This window comes from Phyllobates terribilis, unplaced genomic scaffold (assembly GCF_046119375.1).
Source record: "Phyllobates terribilis strain yellow unplaced genomic scaffold, ASM4611937v1 Scaffold_2__4_contigs__length_985480577, whole genome shotgun sequence".
NCBI classification, from domain to species: Eukaryota; Metazoa; Chordata; class Amphibia; order Anura; family Dendrobatidae; genus Phyllobates; species Phyllobates terribilis.
In genome coordinates this window covers 94,749,957-94,776,991 of record NW_027362762.1, presented here as the reverse complement: position 1 = coordinate 94,776,991, position 27,035 = coordinate 94,749,957, and the positions used below count along the sequence as shown (strand labels likewise).

General features: G+C 40.4%; 1 protein-coding gene across 1 annotated transcript in view; it reads right to left on the bottom strand.

Annotated features, from left to right (window-relative positions):
* XPO4 (exportin 4) overlaps positions 1–27,035 on the bottom strand; it is a 101,221-nt gene that overhangs the window by 44,198 nt on the left and 29,988 nt on the right. The window contains exons 5-6 of the mRNA XM_073662345.1: positions 11,119–11,235; positions 6,736–6,889 (exon numbers count right to left, since the gene is read on the bottom strand). Coding sequence (XP_073518446.1) covers positions 6,736–6,889; positions 11,119–11,235 — 271 coding nt within the window. The remainder of the gene's footprint in view (positions 1–6,735; positions 6,890–11,118; positions 11,236–27,035) is intronic.

Below are 27,035 nucleotides of genomic sequence, written 5' to 3'. Positions count from 1 at the left end.
ATTTTCCCCATTTTTATTTTAGGAGTCGGAGTCGGTCCATTTAATACCGAATCCAACTCCACCAAAATGGACACAGACTCAGACTCCACTGTCCTGGTACAAAATAAATTTGCAGTTTACTTGCTATTAAAAATACTCTCAGTTTTTAAGAACACAGAGGAATTTTCAATTCTATAGTTTACTGCTCTTTACTTAGGTAACCGCCACCTTTGTAGTCTAATCAGTGGTGGCCGGCCAACTAGGCAAAGAGTGCAGCACCTACAAGCTCTTTCCAATATTTCCCTGCTTTGAAGCTAGAATGATCCAATCAGCTTCAGTGCCAGTGCTTGCAGTATCGGAGAGCAAAGAGTCCTGGGAAGCGGCATGAAGATGCTAATGGTCCAAACCATCAATCAGGAGCACACCACCCCCCCGGGAAGCAGGAAGCAAATAAAGATAATAAAAAAAAGCTTTAAAGTCTGTCATTTAATTATACAAAATGTTATATAAATTACAGGAACTGCATAGTGTTGCCAATTGACGGTGGTTCAGGTCCGGATACACCCACCGATTGTTCAAAACAAAGCTCTGAAGTCTACAGCTGTTGTATGAGCGGTGCGCACTGCACAGTGTACAGGTTCATTAGTAAGTCTATGGGTCTGTACACTCAAAGAACTGTGCACAGACCCACACACTTACTAATGAGCCTGTACACCGCTCTATTCTTCAGAGCACCATTTTGTGGAGTTGGAGGAGGTCTCAAGACCGGGATAGCCACCAAACACTCTGCACTTTAAGCTACAACCACACAAACTTTGAACTGTCTAGAAAATCTGCAGCAGAAAAAACTGCAACTTTATTTTTGGTCCAGATTTCGTTGTGGAAATCCCCCTGAGGAAGTGAGTGACGCGAAACACGCGTTGGGGTAGTGGTGGTGGTGGTCATTACTATAGGCAAGTACCTGCTCTCATACTCCTGAAGTATATAAACATGTAACATTGTTTACTATAATATGTTATGTATAGATGCAATATTACATCTGAAATGCTTTGTTATTATGATATACAAACTAATTGAATGTTATTTACAGAAAAAATACATGTTAAATATATGGGATAATAGATTGAGTGAGATAAGTTCGAATATATTATATAATATATATATTTATTATATTACAATCACTCAGTCCCTACACTCCCTGACATAAGTTATGTCGCTTATCCATGTTATGTAAATAAAAGCTTATAACCTGACGTTAAATTCATCCATTGGTTTTATAAATTACTCTTTTGAAAGCTGAAACCCTCCCAAATTTGGTTTCGGTTAAGAATATAAATTGGCATCAATGCTGATCTATTGATCGTTTAATGAACACAGAATGATCAGATTCTGGCAAGACAAAAGTTTTGTCGCCTGGTCATATAATGCACCCAATCCTAGTTTACATCCTCACCAGTGCTCAGTAAATGATCGGTTAATTAGTGGGTGTGTATAAAAAGAAGCCCAGCACCCCAGACCTTCACTTGAACTGCAACTTGAGCTCTGACAACATGCCAAAAATCAACCCTGCGACCAAAGCCTTGATTATCAAGAGGCTGAAGACCAGATCCACTGCAGAGGTGGCTGGCACCTTTAATGTGTCTCAGCGTCAAGTACAAAGAATTGAAAAAACATCTGAAGAGACTGGAGATGTGTTTGACAAGCCCAGGTCCGGCAGACCCCGCAAGACAACTGCTCAAGAGGAATGTTTGTTGGTTAGAAAATCCAAAGCAAGCCCCTCTTCCACTGCAGCAGAGCTCCAACAGGCCTAGTCACCTCAAGTCCCTGTGTCAACTAGAACATTTTGTAGGATTGTGTCTCGAAATGGCCTCCATGGTCGAATCAGTGCCTAAAAGCCAGCACTAAACAAAAGGCAAATAAAAAACCGTGTGGCATTTGCAAAGTCCCACAGCCTGCTAAACAGATGGACGCTGGAAAAGTGGCAGAAGGTGGATTTCTCTGATGAATCTTCAGTAGAATTTTACCACAGCCGCCGCAAATACTGCAGGAGACCTCCTGGAGCCCGTATGGATCCAAAATACACCCAGAAAAGAGTTACATTTGGTGGTGGAAAGATCATGGTCTGGGGTTACATTCAGTATGGGGGTGTGCGAAACATTTGCAGGGTGGAAGGAAATCTCAATAGTCTAAAATATCAAGAAGTATTAGCTACCTCTTACATTCCAAATCATAAAAGGGGTCAAATTCTGCAGCAGGATGGTGCTCCATCTCATACATCCATCTCTACAACAAAGTTCCTCCAGGCAAAAAGATCAAGGTGCTCAAGGACTGTCCAGCCCAGTCACCAGACATGATCATCATTGAGCGTGTTTGGGGTAGGATGAAAGAGGAAGCTTGGAAGACAAAACCAAAGAATCTAGATGAACTCTGGGAGGCATGTAAGACGGCATTCTCTGCTATTCCTGATGACTTCATTAATAAATTGTATGAATCATTGTTGAACCGCATGGATGCAGTCCTTCAAGCTCATGGAAGTCACACAAAATATTAAATATGACTAATAGCACCACAACTTCATTCACCAATGTTATGCAACATATATTTGTATTTTAAGATAATTATTTGTTTGAATATTACATTACTTTCTGTGGGCGACAAAACTTTTGTCTTGCCAAATCTGACCATTCTGCGTTCATTAAATGATCAATATTTCAGCATTGATGCCAATTTATTTTCTTTACCTAAACCAAATTTGGGAGGGTTTCAGCTTTCAAAAGAGTAATTTATAAAACCAATGGATGAATTTAACGTCAGGTTATCAGCTTTTATTTACATAACATGGATAAGAGACATAACTTCTGTCAGGGAGTGTATATATCAGCCACAAACCATGTATTATATTATGTATATTTTGGCAAAGTGATATTTTGAAATTGTGCTTAAACAACTTATGTAGGAGATTCTAAATACTATATTGAGACATAATATTGTCCAGCCCCTGTCACCACTTCTTTCACCAGTGACCACATTTTGGAACCTCATTATTTTGTTTTTCATTTATTGAAATAAAAGTTTGTAATTTTTATTGAGCTTTTCTGGAATCCTTTTTCTCTTATTTTTGGAATTTGTTGTGGAATTGCTGTGGATTTTGTAAAACCATGACAAATGCCTCTATTTTCTCTCTTCAATGTATAATCGGACACAGAATCGATCCATTCCCCAAAGAAAACAAGAATATCATCAGAAAATCAAAGAATTTCCTTTATATTTAATACTGTAGCGCTTACTGTAATAAGAACAATCTAGAGTGCATTAGAAACCCTTCTCAAAAACTAAACAATTCCACAAGACTCCAGAAAGATTTTAGCCACTTCTGTCATTTTTTGGTCCTAATGGCTGCAGGGCATTGGAGAAGCCGAATAGTCTAGTGAAGTTTTGCAGACCCCCATCTAGTATTCATGAAGAACTGGAAAAAACACAGAGCATTTTTGATGTTTAAAAAATCCACTGCCAAATATTTTTGTTTTTAAAACACGTACATTATGGACTACCATTGCATGTATAAAAGTTTATTTCTGCAAAAAAACTTAGTGCTTAAAGGGAATCTGTCAGCAGGATTTCACATTGCAAACTATATGTGCATGTAGCTCTTTCACAGCAATACCTTTACATGGCCAGTCCTTCCTCCGTCACTGAGAAATCAGTGTACCGACGGCTCCTTTGCCTTCAATCACACAGCATACACAGACTTGTCAGTCACACAAGGCACTGGGCGGGGAATAGAGCTGGAGTGACAGAGGCATAAAATCTACCATATCCATTTGCATATCAATCCTTACGCTGATTTCTCAGTGGCAAGGGAATGGACTGGCCATGTAAAGGTATTGCTGGACTTGTCTTTGAAAGAGTTAAATATAAATAGTTTGGGGTGTGAAATTCTTCTGACAGATTCCTTTAATTTCAAATCTATGAAGAAACTCTGGATACAAACATTGCGACAAATCTAAGAATCCTTGATGAGCAGACCTGACCTCACTACCTTCACACTCGTCTCAGGGTCCGCAAGGCTATCGCCATGAGATGGATGGGTAGACGACCTCCGCTGATTTCACCCTGGGTCAATATGGTGAATACTGCAGCTTTCTATGAGAGGGTGGTATATAAAAATAGACACTGTCCTGAAAAATTGGATAAGGTATGGAAGCTTGGGCTTGATTCTCTCTTGACTCACATTAGTCCCCAGATGATGATGAGTATTCCCCCACGATTATAATATGTGATATTTGGCCTGATATGGGGGTCTTATGCTTTTGGTTAAGATATTGGTGTGTTAAAGGCAAGGGTAACTTTGCCAGACAGCATGAATGAGCAATGAGAAATGCGGTTTCCTCTTTTGTTCTATGATGTAACTTGGTTATGTTGGATAATTCAATTAAATGAGTTAAAAAAATTTTTTTTAAGGAAATTGAAGTACAAATTTTGTGGAATAATCCATTCTAAAGGTCCATTTATAAAGTGTGATGTGCAACATTCCATCATGACAGACCAGCAACATGTTTGCCGTTCGGCGGTCATTTAATAGCCCGTTTACACAGATCAATCCTGATTCAGATGCGTACAATCTGTAATATCAGTTTCTTGGGCACATTCGCCTCCATTTCACCCGAAGAAAGATCTGTTTCCTCGATGGGTGACCGACCGGTAGCTCGATTATCGGGAAATGTTCACGGTGATCATGCAGCGCCAACTGAAGATGTACAACAAAGGCTGAAAATTCTTGGGAATCATTTTTCTCCATCTATTCTATAAAAAGATATTCGTCTGCTTACAGAAAGAGGGTAAAAATGGGAAATGACCGGAAACGTAAAACAGCCAAGACAGATGCATACCCACTTCAGAGTCTGGGTATTGTGGAGATAAGACTCAAAAAACAGACCCAGGTGACACTGAATGGTGGGCACAAAGCTGGGCCACTACAACGCCCAAAATTCCTCAGCTACCTTTTTTTTTTAATGATCTTTATGTTGGTCTATTTTACAGTTAGGGAGTGGGAATTTAATAATATTAACCCCTATAAAGTACATTAAAATCCAGCAGCAAACAAGATATGGAAGAAATGCATGAGAAAGGACCCAATGTCATCCAAACAAAAGTGACAAAACAGAAGTAAAAGCCAAATTACAAATTCAATCATTTTTATAGTATATCAGTATTTGTTATGAAGATGGAAAATATATATAAAAAATATATAATTTTTTAGCAAGATGGGGAAATTATATATTTATTTTTTTATTTATATTACACATTTATTATTCATAATAAAATATATATGTATATTTTTTTCTTTTTCCATCTTACTAAAAAATATATATTTTTACAATGTTATCGTATCAGTATTTTTAGTAAGTTTGAGGGAAAAAAAAGATTATATATACACACATACATATTGTGTATGTAATATATACACACACACATACATATTGGGTATGATAGATAGATAGATAGATAGAGATATCTATCTATCTATATATCTCTATCTATATATATATTTTATTTATTTTTATTTATTTTTTTGTAAGATGGGGAATGTGGGGGAATATATAGATACATCTCTATCAATGATGATTTGTTTTTGTTTTTTTTATTGCCCCCCTCCCCACCCACATCTTACTATAAAAATTCTTTATTGGTTTCTTCAAACCATTTGAGAATATATATTTATTTCTATGTTAAAAAAAAAAGAACAAACAAAAGAAAGCTATATATTAATTCAGACTACACTACTGGCCTCCCGCTTGACATTGCCTATTGTTTTACAGCTCCCTGGTTTCTACTGACCTCTGGTGAAGCTCTCGGGCAGGTGGTGGGTGGGAAGCTGGGCGTTAATGAAGGACACAATGCCCGGCTAATATACTTTGACCAATCTTCACTTTAAAAGGAGCGATACATGGGCTGCAAAATTCCTATGGTGCATTGTACTTTGCTCAACTACAATGAGGTCTGCCAAAGGACTCCAAAGGATGTTGAAACACAATAATATCAGAAGGGCTTTGGAGAGACAAAGGTAATACAATACCCAGGCTTATTTATACTGGAGGTATGAAAGTCACTGCTCTTATAAACATGTAAGATCAGAGCGAGCCGTCTATATCCGGGGTCCTGTAATTACACTGCTGGGATAATAATGCGGACCCTCATTCCTTCCCGTATCGATTACGGAAATCTGCTCCGGTTGGAGTTTTATGAACCTCCGGACTTACCTCTCACGAAAGCTGATAAGTGCTCATCTCTATAGTTATAGACCCCTTCAATATAAGCTTTTGTGTCTTCCCACTTAATGCACCTGTCTATTGGGAAAACAGCCTTTCAAGACATGTCATTACATTTATATCTATTCCTAGGGTCATATCGGAATCAGTGAGTATGCAATTTGCTCTACAAAAGTAAAGTGGAAGAGCCAGGAATGGACGACCGGTCAACATATAGGATTTATGCATGAGCCTTGCGGCAGATGGCACCATTGCATACATAAAGGCAATCGATATAGTCATGATTCACGTCAGCCCGTTACCCACTGAGCTCACAATCTAATGTCAATGTTGAGAAGTTGATTATTTTATCAGTAAACTGCATACAATTGTAGCTCTTGGTCAGATACAAACTCAGGACCCCAGCCCTGGGAGGACACAGTAATAACTTATTTACCCTTTCCATTGACGATCTACGACCCACCAACATCATGTAGTAAAAGGATATAATTTGGAGGCAGAAAGTTCCAGCTCAAAACCTGATTGGCTAGTGCAAGGTAGCGCTGGAATACTGAAGACATCTGGGCGTTGAGGTTCTCCCGTCGGCTGAACTCCTGTAGAACTTCAATGGTTAACATGAAGATTCGACGTAAATCCTCTTCCTAAAAAGAGAAGAACAAGCATTACACAGCTAACCACCCCTACGCTGCGACACCAGTGCAAGGGACGACGGGAAAAGTGCCTCTCCAGGGAGCGGTGGGGCTCTCTCCATAGAAGTGATTCAGTGTCATTCTGTCATCACGGCACCAGCACTGTTACACCATCGGCCATAAAAAGACATTTTGTTTTTCAGTAACACCCTCCCTTCTGGAACACCAGGACCATTGGGTGTTGGAAAGTTATATGTTAGGCACACTGAGGACATGCAGACTTTTAGCCCTCCATCAACAAAACAGTTTTGGGGTATGTGCACACGTCGTCTTTTTCAGGTTAATTCCACCTGTAACTGGAAAGGCGCCATGAAAAATTAACAAAATGACATTGTTGTACACGATATGATAGGTCGCTTCTTTTAACTGATTCAGCGGTCAGAAACATTGTAAGCGGTTTAACATGATCATTCTTCAGGGGCCGGAAGCCCTCCGCTCTCTATACTGGGAGGAGTAGAGCAAAGAAGCCAACAAAACCACCAGCCTGATATTATCTCCAATATTTGTTCTGAAATTCTAGAACAGTTGGAATATCTGCAAAGACAATAGGTTTGTTAGCTCCGGACAAACAAAAAACCCGCAGGATGTTGCGATACTGTCACAATTTTTTTTTTCTTTATTATCTAGCATTAAAGGTTGAAGGTAGACACAAGTCCATCACATTCAACCTATAATTTGACTATAATTATATAATATATATATATATATATTTTCATTCATAAACCAGTGGAGCAGGTTTTTAAACTACCCCATATATAAAGCAAACCTGTATATCTTCAAAATAGTTTGTTCAGTATTCTCAGACAAACAAACAAATAAACCACAGTCACTATGAGCAAAATTTCAGACTTCTCGTTAATGCAGGCATTTATGCAAAATAATACAAAATAAGTGCCACATTCGGTGACTTTTTTTTTTTTTTGCTGGGGGGGGGGGGGGGGGGGGGATGGGTGAGAAAAAGAAAAAAAACCTGTAATGCTATGTACACGCCTTGTGCTAGGATAACCCAATTCCTGTGATGAGCACAATCTACTGACTAATAAAAAGATTCACGATTTGTCAATGTGACGGCAGAAGTGTAACTACGGAGAACAGAACAGCCGTACTATACCGTACGGTTCTTTAGGGTTTGCTAATTAGCAAACAGGTTACATACTAATTCACTAATCCAGCTTCATTAATCTATAAGCATTTGCTTTGTCAGGGGTTTGCAGATCCCTTACGTCACGTGTGGTAGGTGCAGATATAACAATTGCTCCGTTCAGTTCCGTATCAGACACAAATCTGTCCATCCAGCAATAAGTAACGGCTTCTCCCAAATGGACAGGAAATTAGAAATTGTCAGGACGGCACGAGATAAAACTACCAGAAAGCACCGAGCACCTGCAGCGCTAAGACTAGGAGGGACGGAGATACCAAGTACTGACCCAGCATACGGCAGAACTTATACGACTTTTCTACTCCTGTCATTGCCTTTACCAAAGGCGAACGCTACAGAGATTACACCTCTGACCACGGTACTGGGGGTCGTGTGTCACACGGAGGCAGAGCGAGGGGCTATAGCCATGTGGGTCATAAAACAATCCACACCATACACAACAATTACTAAAAGGAATTAAAGGGAATGCTGCACATTTTGCTCTTATTTTATTTCATTTCTTCGGTTAACCTCATTACACTTTTATTTACTTTATTTTAATTCGCCATACTCCGTACTGTTATAGATATGGGCACTTATATTTTCTGCAACTTTTTATGGTCCTTACTAAAATAGGCCCACATCTAGGGCACCGTATGGAGATAAAGTTTTTTTTGTGTTTTTTCTTTTACAAACAGCTAAAGTGTCCATGACAAAAAAAAATAAATAAAACAAGCTTGCCTCCTGGAAATACACATTTCCTCCCATGTTGGCGCTCTACTCATTTACTACAGCATTCACACAAAAACCAATGGCTGTTGATCGCCTGCAGCCTAAAAAGGGGTTAAGTCACTATGTTACTGCTGACTTGCGCGTCCTCACAGTGAGCGCTATCAGGATTCTTCGCTGCCGGGAGCTTGACAATAAGTATGTTATTTGCATACATGCGGTCACAAGCAGACTAGATGTGCTCAATGCACAGTCTAGTCGGAATGTGGCTGAGAGTATACAAATCACATACTTGCGGTCACGTGATCATCCGCTCCTGGCACTGGAGAATCCGGACAGTGCGAGATGTGAGGATTCACAAGTCTGCAGTCACATAAAGTGACTGCAGACTTGTAGTCTAAGGCTGGACAACCCCTTTAAATGTTGCATTAGAAAGGGCATCTGCTCTGACACCATCCTTCAGGCTGCAGCATATTTTTAGTGATCACTGTAGCCAATGTCACATGATCGCCAGGAGACAGAGTGCCGACATAAAAGGAAACATGCCACTTCACATGTGTTTTTTTTTTTGCAATGGTCACCTTTAACGGTTATGGGGTTCTCCAGTTATGTAGACAAACCCTTTACACACTAGCCATTAGGCCTTATGTTAGACCCACACCTCCTGTTCTGTACAAAAGACTGTTCAGCGGTCTCATTATCATTACAGACAGGATTACAATGACAGATAACACCTCCATACACAGTAGATCACACAGGATCTACCATTTACAATGAGAGATCTTCCCTCACAATTACAGCATGCTCAGATATTACTTCTATGTCAACAAATAGTCGGTCTATTACTGCTAATGTCCATGTGAAGAACAGGAAGTAAAACTTTAGCGGGAAGTGTGAAAAGTTTTAATATAAATCTATCCAATAAATTGTATTATATAAAAAACACATAAAAAAAAAGAAGCTTAAATACAAACTACAACTGGTTGTTTTTTTTAAATTTGCTATGGGGCCGATGTTGCGGGTCCCTGATACAGATGTGTATGAAGCTCCAGATTGATTTCTCTCGCTACACGATCAATTTTCAACATGAACAAATCAAGAGCCAAAATTACTAAAAAAAACAACTAAAAAAGACCAGTACGACCAGCTTAACCACCACACCGGTACCTAGGCAGACCACAACCTACCCCTCTCTGGATTCTCTCAACTTTAACCCTTTATTTACAACAATATTTTTTACATTTCCTCGGCACAAAGCCCCTTGTTCTACAATGACAGTTTTACGACGTGAAGCACTTCAAGTGCAGAGCAAAATAAGACAGGAGCGGCCATCTGCAAGCAGGGAGGTAGGGGGGAAAAAAACAACAAGATTACTTTGGCCAATGGCCAATGTTATTTTAAGGCAGTGATTGTCAGACAGCGTCTTAGCGCACCAGAGGAAAGAGCCGCCAGATAACAGACCATGCGACATGTAAAAGAAGCAGAACTTCTGAAATGTCTCGTACTTTTCTAAGGATTCACGGCTAGCAATTGCTACATCTTTCTTTTGCGCTAAAGAAAGAAGTCACATAGTAAAAGAAATCAATTCTGAATGACACCATTGATATTACCATACAATGTACTGGAAAATGGGGGGAGGGAACAAAAAAAAAAAAAAAAAAAAAAGATAAATGAGATGAAATAGTGAAACAAAAAAACCCACAAAGTTTATATTTCTTTGGATTTAGTTTTTCATAATGTGGTAAAAAAAAGACCTGGGAACATGACTCTCCAGTCTAGTGCAATTATATAGTTAATTTTATAGTTTTGAAGAAAGGTGTACTTGTCCCCAGCTTCTTATGCGCAATGCGCCAACTACAGATGAGCTCTTAAAGGGGTTGTCCAGGCTAGGTTCAACAGTCACTATGTGACAGAGTGTGCGCCATCAGGACTCTCCAGTGCCGGGAGCGGCGGGTGAGAAACTACAAGTATGTAATTTGTATACATGCAATCACAAGCCAACTAGACGTGTGCAGCCCCACTCAATACAAGTGAATTAGGCCAGACACGTCTAGTCGGAATGTGGCCGGAAGTTGCAAGTCGCATACTTCTGGTTATAAATCCACAAGCTCCCTGCGTCAGAGAATCCTGACAGCACAATGTCACAGTGTGACTGCAGACTTGAGCCCCAAAGATGAACAACCCCCTTAAGTCCTTTTATACCTCATGCTGAAAAGGTTTCTTTTGACATGGGCATGTTTGGCATGCTGCACAATGACATGCCGGTGGTTTAGTGTCCCGCACAATTTATGGCATAACATGGAGGAACACTCACCTGAAATATCCTTTTGCAGTTCCCGTGAAACTCCATACTGAGGCCGATGTTACTGGTTTTGCTAGAACTTGAGAACTCTATAAGCAGGGCTGTTAATATGGAGCAAGCCAACGTTTGCTGCAAAGAAACAGATAAGATGTGTGAAATATTCCCGACATCACCACATATTATAAACTGATATACGGCTGCATCGACCCCCAAAATCAACCACTAAAGGGTCAGCAGCTGTTATACTTGGCTGCAAAACTCAATCAAGCTAGCTCATTAATTAGAAGAAGAAGGTCATACTGAAGCCACGTTCACACAAGTATATTTCACCATGCATGAAAAACGATTATGTGCAAAGAAAGATTATCCTTATGGATATGCACAATGGGAAGATCTGGATCTGCACAGCCAAGCATCGCTGTAGGTCAGTGTCCCAATGATTTACCCAAGGATTAAAAGGGGAGTTGCCATCTTGTACGTTTATGCCATAAATGTATAGTTGATGTAGATCCCACCAGTATGACCAGCACTGACCTTGAGAACAGGGCCCCGACATGCCGCTGTCAGTGGTAATGTGTATGGGATTACCGACCACCTCCCTACTGACAGCGGTGAATGACGGGACTCAAGATTGATGCCGCTCCCATTGGTGGCACCCACAACTACTGCACGTTTATGGCATAAATGCTGTAAATGTAAGTGGTGGAAATACGCCTTTGTACATGAGGAACTAAGATAGTCATGTATTAATCAAGAAGGAAGCAAGGCAGGACTTACAGTAAGCCTTTATGGGTCATGGACAAGGGATGGCTTTGTTAAACCACCCATTAATAGGAGGGGGCATCTTTATTCATGAAAAGTCGAAAATAAGTAACAGATTAGCAATAAAGTCTAAATTTAAAAAAAATAAAAAAAATAATAATAATTATGAAACACAAATCCTACGCATTCACAAGCAGCATTTTTGGGGGTAAAAAAAAATTAGAATTTTTTTATTTTTTTTGGGGGGGGGGGGGGGGGACACAAGGTTTTGCCAGATATTTTAAAGATGCAGTACACTGCTTTTTACATTGCATGTAACAGGTGAAAAAAGTCCAATGGAGTCACAAAGGGAAAAAAGGTCTAATGCATCTTCTGCAATGTTTTTAACATTACCAAATCATGTGATTCTAAAAAGGCTCAAAACAGGCTTGGACTGGCCCACCGGAGAACAGGACAATCCTCCGGTGGGCCACTACCCTCTTATATGAGCAGTAATTAGCACTATTATACTTGGATCACTATGTACAGACAAAGGCAGCATAATATTCATCTAACAATCTACCCAGATCATTGTTCATTCATTTGCTTGTAGCCAAAAAGTGGGGTCCTGGAGTTGGTTACTGGTGGGCCTTTGACACCCCAGTCCGACACTGCGCTCAAAGAATCACACGTTTATATAATTAAAAAAAAGCAGCTTAAAACATAAAGGGCAGGTAGTATGTACTAAAACTGAGGGGAATTACTAAAGAGCAAAAAAAATATATACATCTCTATCAAGTGTATAAAAATATTACAGTTGTATCGCTTGCAGTTACCATTTCAATTTAAAAAAATAAATCCAGAATGAACTATAAATGAAGTGACAGAAGAGAGCAGCCTGGAGTGTCCTGTAATTAGAGGTCTCAGACAGAACTAATTACAATTCTCACAGAACAGGAGGGAGATTTGTGGGGTAAATTACAGCAGAAATGTCAGTGGGAATGTGAATAATGGGACAATTCTGTTATTTACACATTATCAGAGAACCTCGCTCCTCCAGAAGAATCCTAAACCATAAATCAGTGTAAGCGAGCCGTCCAGCAGGGTCATTAGCGCCGGCACAGTGTTGGCACACACTGCTACCGTACAGCAGAGCTCTGTGTGTGTTCCTGCGTCCAGACCAGAACTGTCCTGTATTATACGCTGCAAAATACCCACCACACACATCTATGCAAACTGACACCTATACACATTCCCTTATAGCACAATTTTTCCAGCAACCTTTCAGCCTAAAGTACGAGGCGAGCAGGAGAGTGAAATAGTAAGAGCTCCCGGCATAATAAACTCCTTACACTGCAAATATATAACTGCAGAACTACAGTCACGGCCGACAGTTTGGGCTTGAATTCCTATTTACTTTTATAGGAATTTAAAAAAGTTTAGAAATACATTTTAATCATTAAAAGTTTATTCATAACTTGACATTATTAATCATTTAAAGTGGTATCTGTGCTGGACTAATATGGCTCAAAAGAAAACCATAATGAATAGTAAATAAATAAAATAAAATATTTAATTTTGTTGATTAACCCTTGGTATCACCCAGGAACTTCTACATCTAATACCTCCACGTGCAACCTACTCCGTTGTTATTGTGTACATCCAAATGTTAAAGTGTTTTAATATACATCAACAAAATTAAAATATTTAATTTTATTTATTTACTATTCATTATGGTTTTCTTTTGAGCCCTATTAATCCAGCGCAGATACCACTTTATTAATCATTTAGTTCCCCATACTGCAACTTATGGTTGCTGCAACAAATAGGTAGCAACAAATAGCAGGTCAAATAAGTATACTCACCAGCGCCCCTACCTAATAACCATAACTTGACATTACATTTAACATAAGTGGGAGGGTGTTGTACACAGATCTCAACAATGTGGAGAGGGGAAAAAGGATCCAAAGTCTTGTCCCTCATTCAGACGTCCATGTGTGCGACACGGACCAAATATCCCAGAAAGCAGGAGTTTAAATTAATTAAACGTAGATCTTCTCTCACAAAACTATATATCAATACTCTCCCCCTGCTCTATAACATATCGTCTGCAAAATATACTGCTTTTTTATGCTGACCGGTTCCTTTTAGGCTACGTTCCCACAACCGGCGACACCTTGCAGACTTCAATTTAAAGGGGTTGTTGTCCAGTTACAAGACCTATCCTATCCATAGAATAATAGAATAGGCAATCAATATCAGATGGGTGGAGGTCAGACACGATCACAGCTCCAGCAGTACACTTAATGACGCAGGTTTTTGCCATTTAATCTGAAAACAGCAAAATGTAGGGGAAGAGACGCCGATTCCAAGGATGTGTCACTTATTCAGCAGCTTAGAGTGTTTTATCAGCAGGAGATGATCATTACCATACTAGGATTGTGCAAGCTAATATGCATAACCCCGCCCCCATCACTGATTGGCTGACAATGTACAGTGTACACAGGAAGCTGCCAATCAGGTGTGTGGGCGGGGTTATACAAAGATCTGTATTCTGAACACTGCTACATCTACAGCAGAGAAAACAGGGATTTTTATCAAAACTGCACCAAGCAGCCCAGTAAGTGACACTGCTGGAATCAGTGTCTCTGTCCCTACATCACGCTGCTCTGAGATGACATAGCAAAAACCTGCAGACAGATTCCCTTTAAAACAAATTAGGCGAAATGTTGGAATGTTGTTCTTCTTGATTTTTTTTTTTTTCTTACATTTTTTTGTTAATAAAAATTATCTGAGATATAGATATAGATATATATATATATATATATATATATATATATATATATATATATATATATATATATATATATATATATATATATATATATATATATATATATATATATATATATATATATATATATATATATAAAGCAAATTAGGCTGAACTAACTTGGAAAAACCTGGAAACTCTATAGTTAGTGTTACTAAAAAGTTGCTGCATCTAAAGTAAAGAAAGGAAAAAAAGAAGAAAAAAAAAATAAACACACCCACAATATTCATATCACTTAAGTGGTGCACACAGTTCATCGACTCCGAAATGTACATATTGTATCCCCTTGTATTACAAATCCTGGTCAACTATACTAATCAATACAAAAAAAAAAAAAGTGATTAAAAAGAAGAGTATGAAGATGGAGGGCAGATAAGAAAATGTTCCAAAACCCCCCATGGGGGAAGAGCGCACCACACAGTCAATAGACAGGACTATATCCCATACCTCCCTACAGCAAAAGATTAAAGATGCAATGATACTATTTATGCAGGCTCATACGACAGCTGAGAGTCAAGCCCCAGTGCCACCAACTGGCGCATCCCTATACATAAATGCCTCTCATGTCAGTACCTTGACCTTACAGGCGCTTGTTATCTTAGCTAGCACACGCCGAGCCTAATCCCTGTAGCCGGCCGATACCTAAACAGATCAGACTTGAATAGGAGGAGTGTGTCACTGCCTTCCTTCCAGCGACAATGCCAGTCCACAACAATGGCAGCTATTTCACCCTTTTCAGGAGGTTAATGTGAACTGTAAACAGCAGCAGCGGCAGCGCAGGCAGCGAAAACAGAATGACAGGACGCAATTGTGTCTGATACATGACTGTACTAATTACACGAGACGCAGGCCCTCCGGGCTGTCACATCAGGATCAATGGTCCGCTCCGTCACTACTACATAACACTTATTAAAAGCATGGCCCTTTAAATAAGCATGACCTGGATGCACACATACACACACGTATCTGTCCATACATTGTTTAAAGAAAAAGAAAACAGAACACAATAATGAATACAGGGTTATAGCAATATTTAGGCCAGGTATATAAAGGAATAAAAAGAAAAAAGCAAGACCTGTCGCTTGCCAATAATTTCTATTGTCGCTTGCACCTGAAGAACATCTCTAGAATCCGCCCCTTTCTCACCTTGGAAACAACAAAATCCCTCACTGTTGCCCTGATCCACTCCCGCCTTGACTACTGTAACTCTCTATTAATTGGCCTCCCCCTCACTCGACTTTCCCCTCTCCAGTCCATCCTTAATGCTGCAGCCAGGGTCATTTATCCGGCTAATCGTTACTCGGACTCCTCCGCTCTGTGCCAGTTTAAATAGCTTGTTCTCACCCACAAAGCTCTCCACAGCGTGGCACCCTCCTACATCTCCTCCCTCATTTCTGTTTATCGGCTTACCTGTTGTCTACGCTCCGCAAGCGTCTTTCGACTAACATCCGCACTAATCCGTACCTCCCACTCCAAGCTTCAAGACTTCTCCTGAGCTGCACCTATTCTTTGGAATGCTCTACCCCAAGAAATTAGGACAAACCACAACTTACACAGTTTTAGGCGCTCCCTAAAAACACATCTGTTTAGGGCGTTCCCTAATCGAAGTCCTATTATATTTTTATAGCCCATTCACTATTTCTCCAAACATAAGTCTCCACCAAACTCCACCGCACCCAAAAGCACTACAGATACTGGCTGGTGATGAGCTCATGCAGCCTTTATCTATCCCTCATCCCCTCTAGATGGCTGGACCATGTTACTTATGACTGTTGTATATGAACCTCTGAATTGTAAAGCGCTGCGGAATATGTTGGTGCTATAGAAATAAAGATTATTACTACTACTATTATTCTATATCTAGATTTTTTTTTTATTCTTCTAACATTAGAGAACTAGGTCGGATTTAAATTTTTGTCTCTGAACATATGGCTCTTGCAAGAAATCATGTTATAGTCATTTGTATCCAACCCAATTCACAAGTGGCAGCGATCGCAATAGAACAGTAGAGAACTAGTGAAAATTAGAAGAAAAATACAAAAAAAACCACTTCTTCTCGACCAACAAGGACAGTAAATTATCCAAATAGCACAAACACACACAAAACGGATATAAATGCATCTTCATTTATAATAATAATTTTATTTATATAGCACCAACATATTCCGCAGCCCTTTACAATTCAGACAATTTACAGACATTATGGGCACTGTCCCCATCGGGGATCACAATCTAAATTCCTATCTGTAGGTCTTTGGAGTGTGGGAGGAAACCGGAGAACCCGGAGGAAACCCACACAAACACGGGGAGAACATAAAAACTCTTTGTAGATCTTGTCTTTGGTGGGATTTAAACCCAGGACCCCAGCGCTGCAAGGCTGCAGTGCTAACCACTGAGCCACGTCAGAACAATCCAACAATAAAAAGTTACAGTGTCATTAAAAGGTAGTGAAAACTTCTACATTCTCCTAATGCTACAATCACACATCCATATGTCATGGTCCATGATGGGCAGACTGACTGCGAGCTCCTGACCTGAACAGCCTCATATCCGCATCCACAAACCAAAAATGGTTTGAAATGGTCAATTCATACTTAACAGTACTAGTACTTGAAGCAGCAAGTATTTTATGCAGGAATACTACCAAGTGTGGTTATATACATTTCTCCCAGCTCTCTACAGTTGCTTGAGGGATCAGAGGTATGCATGTGTGCATGGGAAAGGTGAAGAAACCAGCGTTTAGACACCTTTAGCTGCGGTTTATCTCCATAGTAAAACAGTAGGATGGGGCATGATGAAATTGATCTGCCTGATCCTTTTCTCACAGTCAGTGGGCCTCATACACAGTCAGTGTTTCCCATCCGGTGGCTCTCCAGCTGTTGTAAAAGTTCAACTCCGACAATGCCTGGGTCAACAATTCTACATATGACCACCGGTTTCCACAGGCTGTGATCAAGTGTGATCAAGAGCCAGAAGGGATCGAAAAGCTTTGCTTTGATTGATGTAAGAAATACGGATATTTCATGAACACAACAAATGTAACCAATTGGTGTGCTGTGGTCTCTCTTCTAATCGATAACTAGGATTGATCTCCACCACTCACGCGCCCAAATAATGCCGAGAAGTGCCGACCACATCTTGTCTACCACAGGTAAGAAAGGAGCAATGGGTTCACAGTTTCCCAGTGCATATGCTACAGCGATGGAAAGACGCTAGAGGCCAATAGTAAATGAAACCATATGTTTCCTCATACAGCTACTTAAAGAGGGTTGTGTCCTCTTTATAAATAATTGAAATTTCAAAGTGATTTTAACATAGTAATGTAGGTTGAATAAAGACCTAGGTCCATCCAGTTCAACCTTTCTCCCCCAATTGTACTCCCTACACTAACTTACTGGGAGGACTAGGCCTCACAAATATATTCCCATTTTTATTATTGTTGATAAATTATATATTCATTGCCTCTCACTCCTGTTACCCAGTCTCATCCGGGACTCGAACTCACATCACAGTGTCAACGTGCTTCCCAATGTTCACAGGCTGTTTGCTCTAACTACTGAGCTACAGCCCCAAATAAAAGCAAAAAAATCCTTTGTAATCAAACCTCCTAAAAATGACGTGTTCTCAAGAACAAAAGGTTTAATTCTTTAGTTTACGGTTAGTTCCCTAGATTACCAGCAACTTCTGCAGTCTATCAAAGGTGGCCGGTTGCCTAGGTAAAGAGCGAGTGCTTGCAGACCCTTTGCTTTAGAGCTGGCGGGTGATACGCTGAAGCTGGCCACATCGCTGGATCTCTGTGCCCCTCCGATGACGCAGACGACGGAGCTGCAGCACGGGATACCACACAGTTAGGACAACCATGCCACTAGCTCGAACTGTCAATCTTTCGGTGTGTGCCACCCCTAGGCGAGCAGTAAGTCGGGAAGCCGTGAGCTCCTGAAGACAAAAGGTTGATAACGCTCCTTTAATGAAAGCATTAAAAAATAAAATTATAAAAAAATAAATAAAAATAGCCACCATATTTAACCTCTTAATCCACGCTTATTTTATTTCCCCTCCATTTGTACTGCCTTTTAAACACAAAAAAATACCCTGCAATAGCATACACGTGTTTCACCAACACAACTGAGTGATCTTTCATCATCGATGATCCTTCATTAAGAACAAGTCACTTCATACAAATGCTTGTAACTCTTAAAAAGGGTCTCACGAGGAGGATATGGACGGCGGAGGAGCAGCTGCCGCTATACGTGCGGCTATGTAGAGGTCAGTAGGGGAACCAGAGTGGGCAGCAGTGCAAGTGAAACAAGAACGGCATTAGGGTTACGGGATGAAAGGTCAATGGAATAATTTACTCTCAAGAACACTCAAACAGCAGATGCAGTGTGCTGATGTACCCTCATTAAAGAGGTATTAGTGACCATGACAGAGGGGGATTAGCCTCCAGCAGGTTTAACCGGAGGGAAAAAACGCAGCATTGGTAGGTACTTGACAATTCAGCTACAACTTAAGAGGACTTTTTTTGCAGCCAACACTTTTCCTTTGCAAGTAGTAATCACCCTAATTCCAGCAGAATATACAAGATGCATTAAAAGGTTATTCCAACCATAGACATTTATGGCATTTCCACCAAAGGATTAGCTCTTTAGTGATGCGAAACGGTCTTCTCCGTCCTTACAGTAATGTGGAGTTTGCACGCTGCTATCATCATGGATACTGCAGCACAGTCTGCGGCCTCTTCTGTGCATTATGACGGTTATTGTATCATCGGAGTATCATCCAAAAAAAATAATAATAATCTGCACAGAAACGGACCTAAAGGTTGAAATCCATGATGAAACTGCAACAGGCTTTTTTCTATTCAATTGAAGGGTATGTGCACACAATGTCTTTTTCAGGTGGGTACGCTCCATAATCCACCTGAAAAAGCTCCAAAGAAATGATCAAAATAATGTTGAACATATACAGTGGTGTGAAAAAATGTTTGCCCCTTCCTGATTTCTTATTCTTTTCCATGTTTGTTACACTTAAATGTTTAAAATTTAAATATAAGACAAAAGATAAGACAAGTAAACACAAAATGCAGTTTTTAAATGAAGGTCTTTATTATTAAGGAAAAAAAATCCAAACCTACAGGGCCTTGTGTGAAAAAGTGTTAGCCCCCCCAGCCCCCCCCCGCTTTAAATTAACAGTGGTTTATCATGCAAATTGCCTCTTCAGCTCTATAGCGCCACCTATTGGAAGTAGCAATCCTACAAGTCACAATCAACCCTTTAATGAGTCATGCAATATGACTTAGGACAAAAGCCAAATCAGAATCTCAATTTGCAGACACGGTGTTTCGGGCCGTTGGCCCTCATCAGTGCAAAGTATGAGAACTGATTTGGCTAGGTGAGAGGCTCTGGACTGAGGTCTAAGGGGTAGCGTTTCTCCTTATGGAGAGTGACACACCAGCTCTGCACGTCAAGGTAAGTGGTTTATCACATTCAGGAAGCAGAGTTCAATTTCCCTAGTCACACACAGGCCTGATTACTGCCACACCTGTTATCAATCAAGAAATCACTTAAATAGGACCTGCCTGACAAAGTGAAGTAGACCAAAAGATCCTCAAAAGCTAGACATCATGCTGAGATCCAAAGAAATTCAGGAACAAATAAGAAAAAGTAATTGAGATCTATCAGTCTGGAAAAGGTTATAAAGCTATTTCTAAAGCTTTGACACTCCAGCAAATCACAGTGAAGGCTATTATCCACATATGGCGAAAACATGGAACAGTGGTGAACCTTTCCAGGAGTGGCCGCCCGACCAAAACTACCCCAACAGCGACGACTCATCCAAGACCTCACAAAAGACACCACAACAATATCTAAAGAACTGCACGCCTCACTTGCCTCAGTTAAGGTCAGTGGTCATGACTCCACTATAAGAAAGAGACTGGGCAAAAATGGCATGCATGACAAATTTCAAGACAAAAACGACTGCTCAGCAAAAACGAACATGAATGCTCGTCTTAGTTTTGCCAGAAAACATCTTGATGATCGCCAAGACTTTTGGGAGAATATAGTGGGACTGATGAGACAAAAGCTGAACTTTTTGGAATGTTTATGTCCCATTACATTTGGAGTAGAAGTAACATAGCATTTAAGAAAAGGAACATCATACCAACAGTAAAATATGGTGGTGGTTGTATGATGGCCTAGGGCTGTTTTGCTGATTCAGGACCTGTAAGACTTGCTGTGGTAAATGAAACCATGAATTCTGTGGTCTACCAAAAAATCCTGAAGGAGAACGTCAGTCCATCTGTTTGTGACCTCAAGGCGAAGCCATTTGGGTTATGCAGCAGTACAATGATCCAAAACACACCAGGAAGTCCTCCCCTAATGGCTTAAGAAAAATAAAATTAAGATATTTTAGTGGCCTAGTCAAAGTCCTGACCTTAATCTGATTGAGATGCATTGGCAGGACCTTAAAAAGCCAGTTCATGCTCGGAAACCCTCTAATGTGGCAGAATTACAACAATTTTACAAAGATGAGTTGGCCAAAATTCCTCCAGAGCATTGCAAAATACTCATTGCCAGTTATCGCAAACGCTTGATTGCAGTTGCTGCTGCTAAGGGCGGCCCAACCAGTTATTAGGTTTAGGGGACAATCACTTTTTCACACAGGGTCCTGTAGGTTTGGATTTCTGTTTCCCTTAATAAAAAAAGACCTTCATTTAAAAACTGTATATTGTGTTAACTTGTGTTATCTTTGTCTAATATTTAAAATTTGTTTTGTGATCTGAAACATTTAAGTGTGACAAACATGCAAAAAGAATAAGAAATCAGGAAGGGGGCAAACGCTTTTTTGCACAGCAAGTTGTTTTGACATTGTAGCGCAAGTTCAGTCTTTTTGAGCTTCTTTTAACCGCTTCAGGCTTCCAAAGCAGTGAAGTGGTTAAAAGAAGTGGCCTGACCGTTCTCCTGCAATAAACGTCAAAATAGAAGTCTATATACAAATAACTAAAAAACACGTTTTAGGAAAACCAACGTTGGCATTTTCTTGATACATCTCTTGCCTGAGTCCCGCGTGGATGTCCCCAGAAGCCGCACATTTCTTGCGGCAATATGTAGGTTTAAAAAAAAAAAAAAAAGTTTGTGTATGCATGCAACCTACAGTGTAAAATTTTAAGGATACAGCAGCAGAAAGACATTTGCCAACTGATCTGTGTCTTGTTGCTGTTGTACCAAGTCGCACGCCCATGATAAGAAAACAAATGGGTTATATGACGACATAATCAATTCTCCAGTGCGAGGTGAAGACAGCAGGACGAGAGCCATCCTTGTAAGCACCTCATACTCAATGCAGCATTCCCTGGCCGAGCAGCCTCCTCTTGTTCTCAGGGAGGATTGTCTTCTTTAATCTCCTGGCACGAGCCCAGTAGCATTATTCCCCAAAATAAACTTCACAAAAGGTTAGCGCTAACAAAGGCGGCTCAGCTGCTCCTTTATAGGGACAGATCAGCGAGAGTGGAGACATCAATCATTGCATACATAAACACACGGCAGCCCACACATCAGCATCTCTCCACACCGATTACTGATATGATGTATTATGGCATGAGGATCCATAAACACAAAACACATGAGCCACCAATTCAGTAAATTTCTAGGTAAAATTATTACTAATATTTATTTATATATGATATGGTCACCCTAAAGAGAATCTGTCAGTAGGATCAGTCCTCGTAAGCCAACTATATGGGCATGTAGGTCATAGAAAGCTGAATTAAATGATACCTTGACATCTGCGATCCCATGTTTTATTCTAAAGAAATCCACATTTTTCTTAATATGTAAATGAGCTGTTAAAGATCTCTGGGCCGGACATAGATCTCCCTGAGAATCTGCCCCCAGAGCTTATTGTAAATGAAAGGAGGTGTTACCAGTGTGAGACATGTAGATCAGGAGAGCAGACAGTCATTACATGTCTCACACTGGTAACTCCCCCTTTCATTTAAAATAAGGGAGATCTATGTCCGGCCCATAGATCTTAACAGCTCGTTTACATATTAAGAAAAACATGGATTTTTCTGGAATAAGACATCAGATCACAGACGCAACAAGTTTTTTTTCTTTCTTTCCATTAGTTGCAGATTGTGGGGAATGAACCAGTTTTCCATATACAAATCTGCCATAAATTAGTTTGTAGCGGGTGTTTTTGTTTACCCATTAAAGTCAATGAAAAAAAAAATGCCACAAATAAATCCACAACAAAAATTGACATGTGCAAGTGAATTTCCACATGGTTTTCAAACAGATTGTTTCCCCCCCCGACACTAAGTGAATGAAAGGTGTTGAAATCTCATCCACTTTGCTGTTACTGTAAAACAATGCCAATTATGCACCAGCAAAAAAGATGCAATTGTTTTATGTATCATGTATGATCTATATTCTTTAAATAATTAAATTATATATGGCTTTTTAAAAGATTCTCTAACACTATTACAGTTTGTTTGGTCATATTTTTTTTTAAGTCTTTCACTGTGAATTAAAAAACACTCGATCACTTGCATTAAACAGTGTAATACTTCTGTCCTGCTGTGAATTATTGCCTGTGAGCATTTAGTAAGGCCATCTTATGGACACCGGCAACATTGAAAAATCCTCGTCACTCAATGATCCAATTTTGGGTAGGAATTGTGTTACCTTCGATCCCAGACATTGCAGCAGGAGTCCGGCTGTCTGTTACAGATGACAGCCGCTGCGGCTGACAATGGATCAGCTCCTGAGAATGTGCCAATCCCGAGTCGTACATGTATGGAGGTTTGGAGGAAGTCCTTCCCGGCAGTATCATGTAATATTATATGCACATGTAAGGAAGTTTTCAAAAATAGAAGTGTTCATTTAATTTTATCAATTAACAAAATGCAAAGTGGATGAACAAAAGAGAAAACTAAATCAAATCATTATTTGGGGTGACGCCTTTTCTCATCAAACATCATAAATTCTTGTAGGTACACTTGCACAGTCAGGGAATTTTTTAGGATTATAGACAGGTCTATGAGTAACAAATTAGGTTCAACTGGTGATAATGATCATTTTGATATGTACATTGAAACAGCCATTAACTGAAACAAACAGCTGTGTAATAGGCTCAAAAACTAGACAAGTCAAATTCTGCTACAAAAGGTGAAGCTGTGGAAGACAGATTTATGTCTGAGCATAGTAATAAGATACAAGGTAGTTATACTGCATTAGCAAGGTCTCTCCCAGGCAATGATTTCAAAGCAGACCAGGTATTCAAGATGTGCTGTTCAAGCTCTTTTGAAAAAGCACCACGAAATGGGCAATGTTTAAATGACCAAAAATACTTCATGCAGTTTAAAAAAAAACAAAAAAACACATGCTTACTACCCTTCAAAGTTGGAAGAGGTCCAGCAGTTCCATCAACTCGGAACTGCAAGCAACCAGTGGGACCCAGCTACACCCACCTACTGTTCTGAGAACTTTGGCCTGAAGCAGACTTCATAAAAGAATTGTGGCCAAAACATCATACCTTTGACATGGGAACAAGGTCATGTGATTCACCTTTTCATGAAAACATAGGGACTGGGGTTTAGAAAAAAAGCAGCTCAGGACTAAGAAATCAAAATGTGAAATATCTAACTAACAGAAGGCAGTTTGTTCACTGAAGGTCTGGAGAGCGACACAATAATGAGTGTCTGCAGGCAACAATGACATAGTGGAGGTTCCCTGCAAGTTTGGGACTGCATTTCAGAAAATTGAGTTAGGGATTTGCTCAATAATAAAGGGGGTTCTCCAAGAATGTGATAAAATGGTTCGGTCATGTAATTCAAACAGCAACCAATGCTAGTCATGTGTCAGGACAGGCTGCAGTCTGAAGAAACATAGATCCCAAGATGTGTGCCTCAACTGACAGAGGAGCTGTATTGTAAGCACACGTATCTCTGCGAGTCGACATAAGAAATCTTCTCCTAGGTTGACTGAGCACGAAGGCCTGAGACTGGAGACAAAAAAATTCTTTGCACTCAGTCAGCCAGGGAGAAGATTTCTTTAATCTCATGCAAAAGCCCTTCTCTTCAGCTCACAGAGGTTTGTGTGCTTATGATAAAGAGCTTTTATGAGCTGAGACACAGGTCTCAGGAACAGTGTTTCTTCAGACTGATACAATCTGTCCTGACACATAACTAGGACGGACTGCAGTTTGAATTATGTGACGGGAGCCAGTTTATCACTTTCTTGGAGAACTCCTATAATGGTGTCTTTAGTGCTAAGAAATAAAGGCAGATACTTATCCATCATGCAAAACTATTAAGGAGAAGTCGGTCTCCAAATTTATTAAGCAGCAGGACAACAACCCCAAATGGTCTTCAGCCTAAAGAAGAACAAAAAGCCTTGGAAGTGATGATATGGCCCTCACAGAGCCCTGATCTCAACATTAAGTCTGAGATTACATGAAGAGACAGAAGGATTTGTACAAGCGACATCCACAGATCTGTGGTTACTTCTCCAAAATGTTTGGAACAACCTCCCTGCTGATTTCCTTCAAAAACTGTACAGGTGTATTTAGAAGAATTGATTTTTCGTTGCACTTTTGAAGGCAAAGAGTGGTCTCACCAAATATTGATTTGATTTTCTTTTGTTCATTCAATTTGCATTTTGTTAATTGATAAAAGTAAAACTTTTGGGGAGAAGTGGTTTCCTCTAAACCACTGTCTGCTAGGTGAGAATTGAAGGATAAAAGGTCTCGAAGGAGCAACGCTTTCTCCGCTAAAGTCTATAGGAGTTACTTAAACATCCAAGCAACTAATAAACCTCCTTTACTCATTGCTTTGAGTAACCCAAATTGATATTTATCATTGAGTAAAAGCCCTAGAGGCGTCCTGGTTCCAGCTGCTGAAGCAGAATGACGGAGTGTCTAGGGGTGTGCAGATGTTCCCAGCTGCCAGGACAAATGGCCTTTTTATCGCAGTCTTCAGTCCGTGACATCCTCTGATCTGTGCATAACCGTCCCGGCTTCTCAACCTGCTCTGGGACTATTTGAATAGTATTTGCATGTCAACCGGAAAGAATGTGGATTGCATGCTGGGGTCATATGACACGCCTAAAACATGAACCTTATACCAATGAAAGCTTCCAATGTGTTGGAAATTAACACTATACGCCTCTCACTGCGGCCTGTAACAAACCAAATAAACTCAACCGCCCCTACAAACCAGGGCTGTGCAGAATGCACATGTGACCGGCGCAGGCTACAGGATGCTCGAAGATTGACATCACGTATGAATCGTCCTATATTCTAATGAATCACAAGACAAAGTTATTACTGCACAGTCTAGAGACTGTATTCACTTACTGCCCAAATGTACAGACCAAGTAAAAGACCAAAAATCCATATTATATAAACTGCTCAAAAAAATAAAGGGAACACTTAAACACCACAATGTAACTCCAAGTCAATAACACTTCTGTGAAATCTACCTGTCCAGTTATGAAGTAACACTGATTGTGAATCAATTTCTCCTCCTGTTGTGCAAATGGAACAGACAACCGGTAGAAATTATGGGTAATTAGCAAGATACCCCCTATACAGGAGTGGTTCTGCAGGTGGTGACCACAGACCATTTCTCTGTTCGCATCCTTTTTGGCTGTTTTGGTCACTTTTGCATTTTGTCATTGCTCTCACCCCTAGAGGTACAGTAGCTTGAGGCAATGTCTACAGTACAACCCACAGAAGTTGCTCAGGTAGTGCAGCTCATCCAGGTTGGCACATTGATGTGAGCTGTGGCAAGAAGGGTAGCTGTGTGTCAGCACAGTGTCAAGAGCATTGAGCAGATTATCAGGTGACAGGCCAGTACACCAGGAGATGTGGAGGGGGCCATAGGATGGCAACAACCCAGCAAGGAGGAGCAGTGCCAGAGCCCTGCAAAAGGACCTCCAGCAGGCCACTAACATCTATGTGTCTGCTCAAACTGTCAGAAACCAACTCCATGAGGGTGGTATGAGAGCCGACGTCCACAAGTGGGTGTTGGGCTTACAGCCCAACACCGTGCAGGGCGATTGGCAGATTCCACATTGGCGCCATGCGCTCTGCACTGATGAAAGCAGGTGCACACTCAGCACATGTGACAGATGTGACAGTCTGGAGACGACGTGGAGAACGTTCTGCTGCCTGCAACATCCTCCAGCATGACCGGTTTGGCAGTGGGTCAGTAATGGTGTGGGGTTGCATTTCTTTGGAGGGCCGCACAGCCCTCCATGTGCTCGCCAGAGGTAGCCTGACTGCCATTAGGTACCGGGATGAGATCCTCAGACCCCTTGTGAGACCATATGCAGGTGCAGTGGGCCCTGGG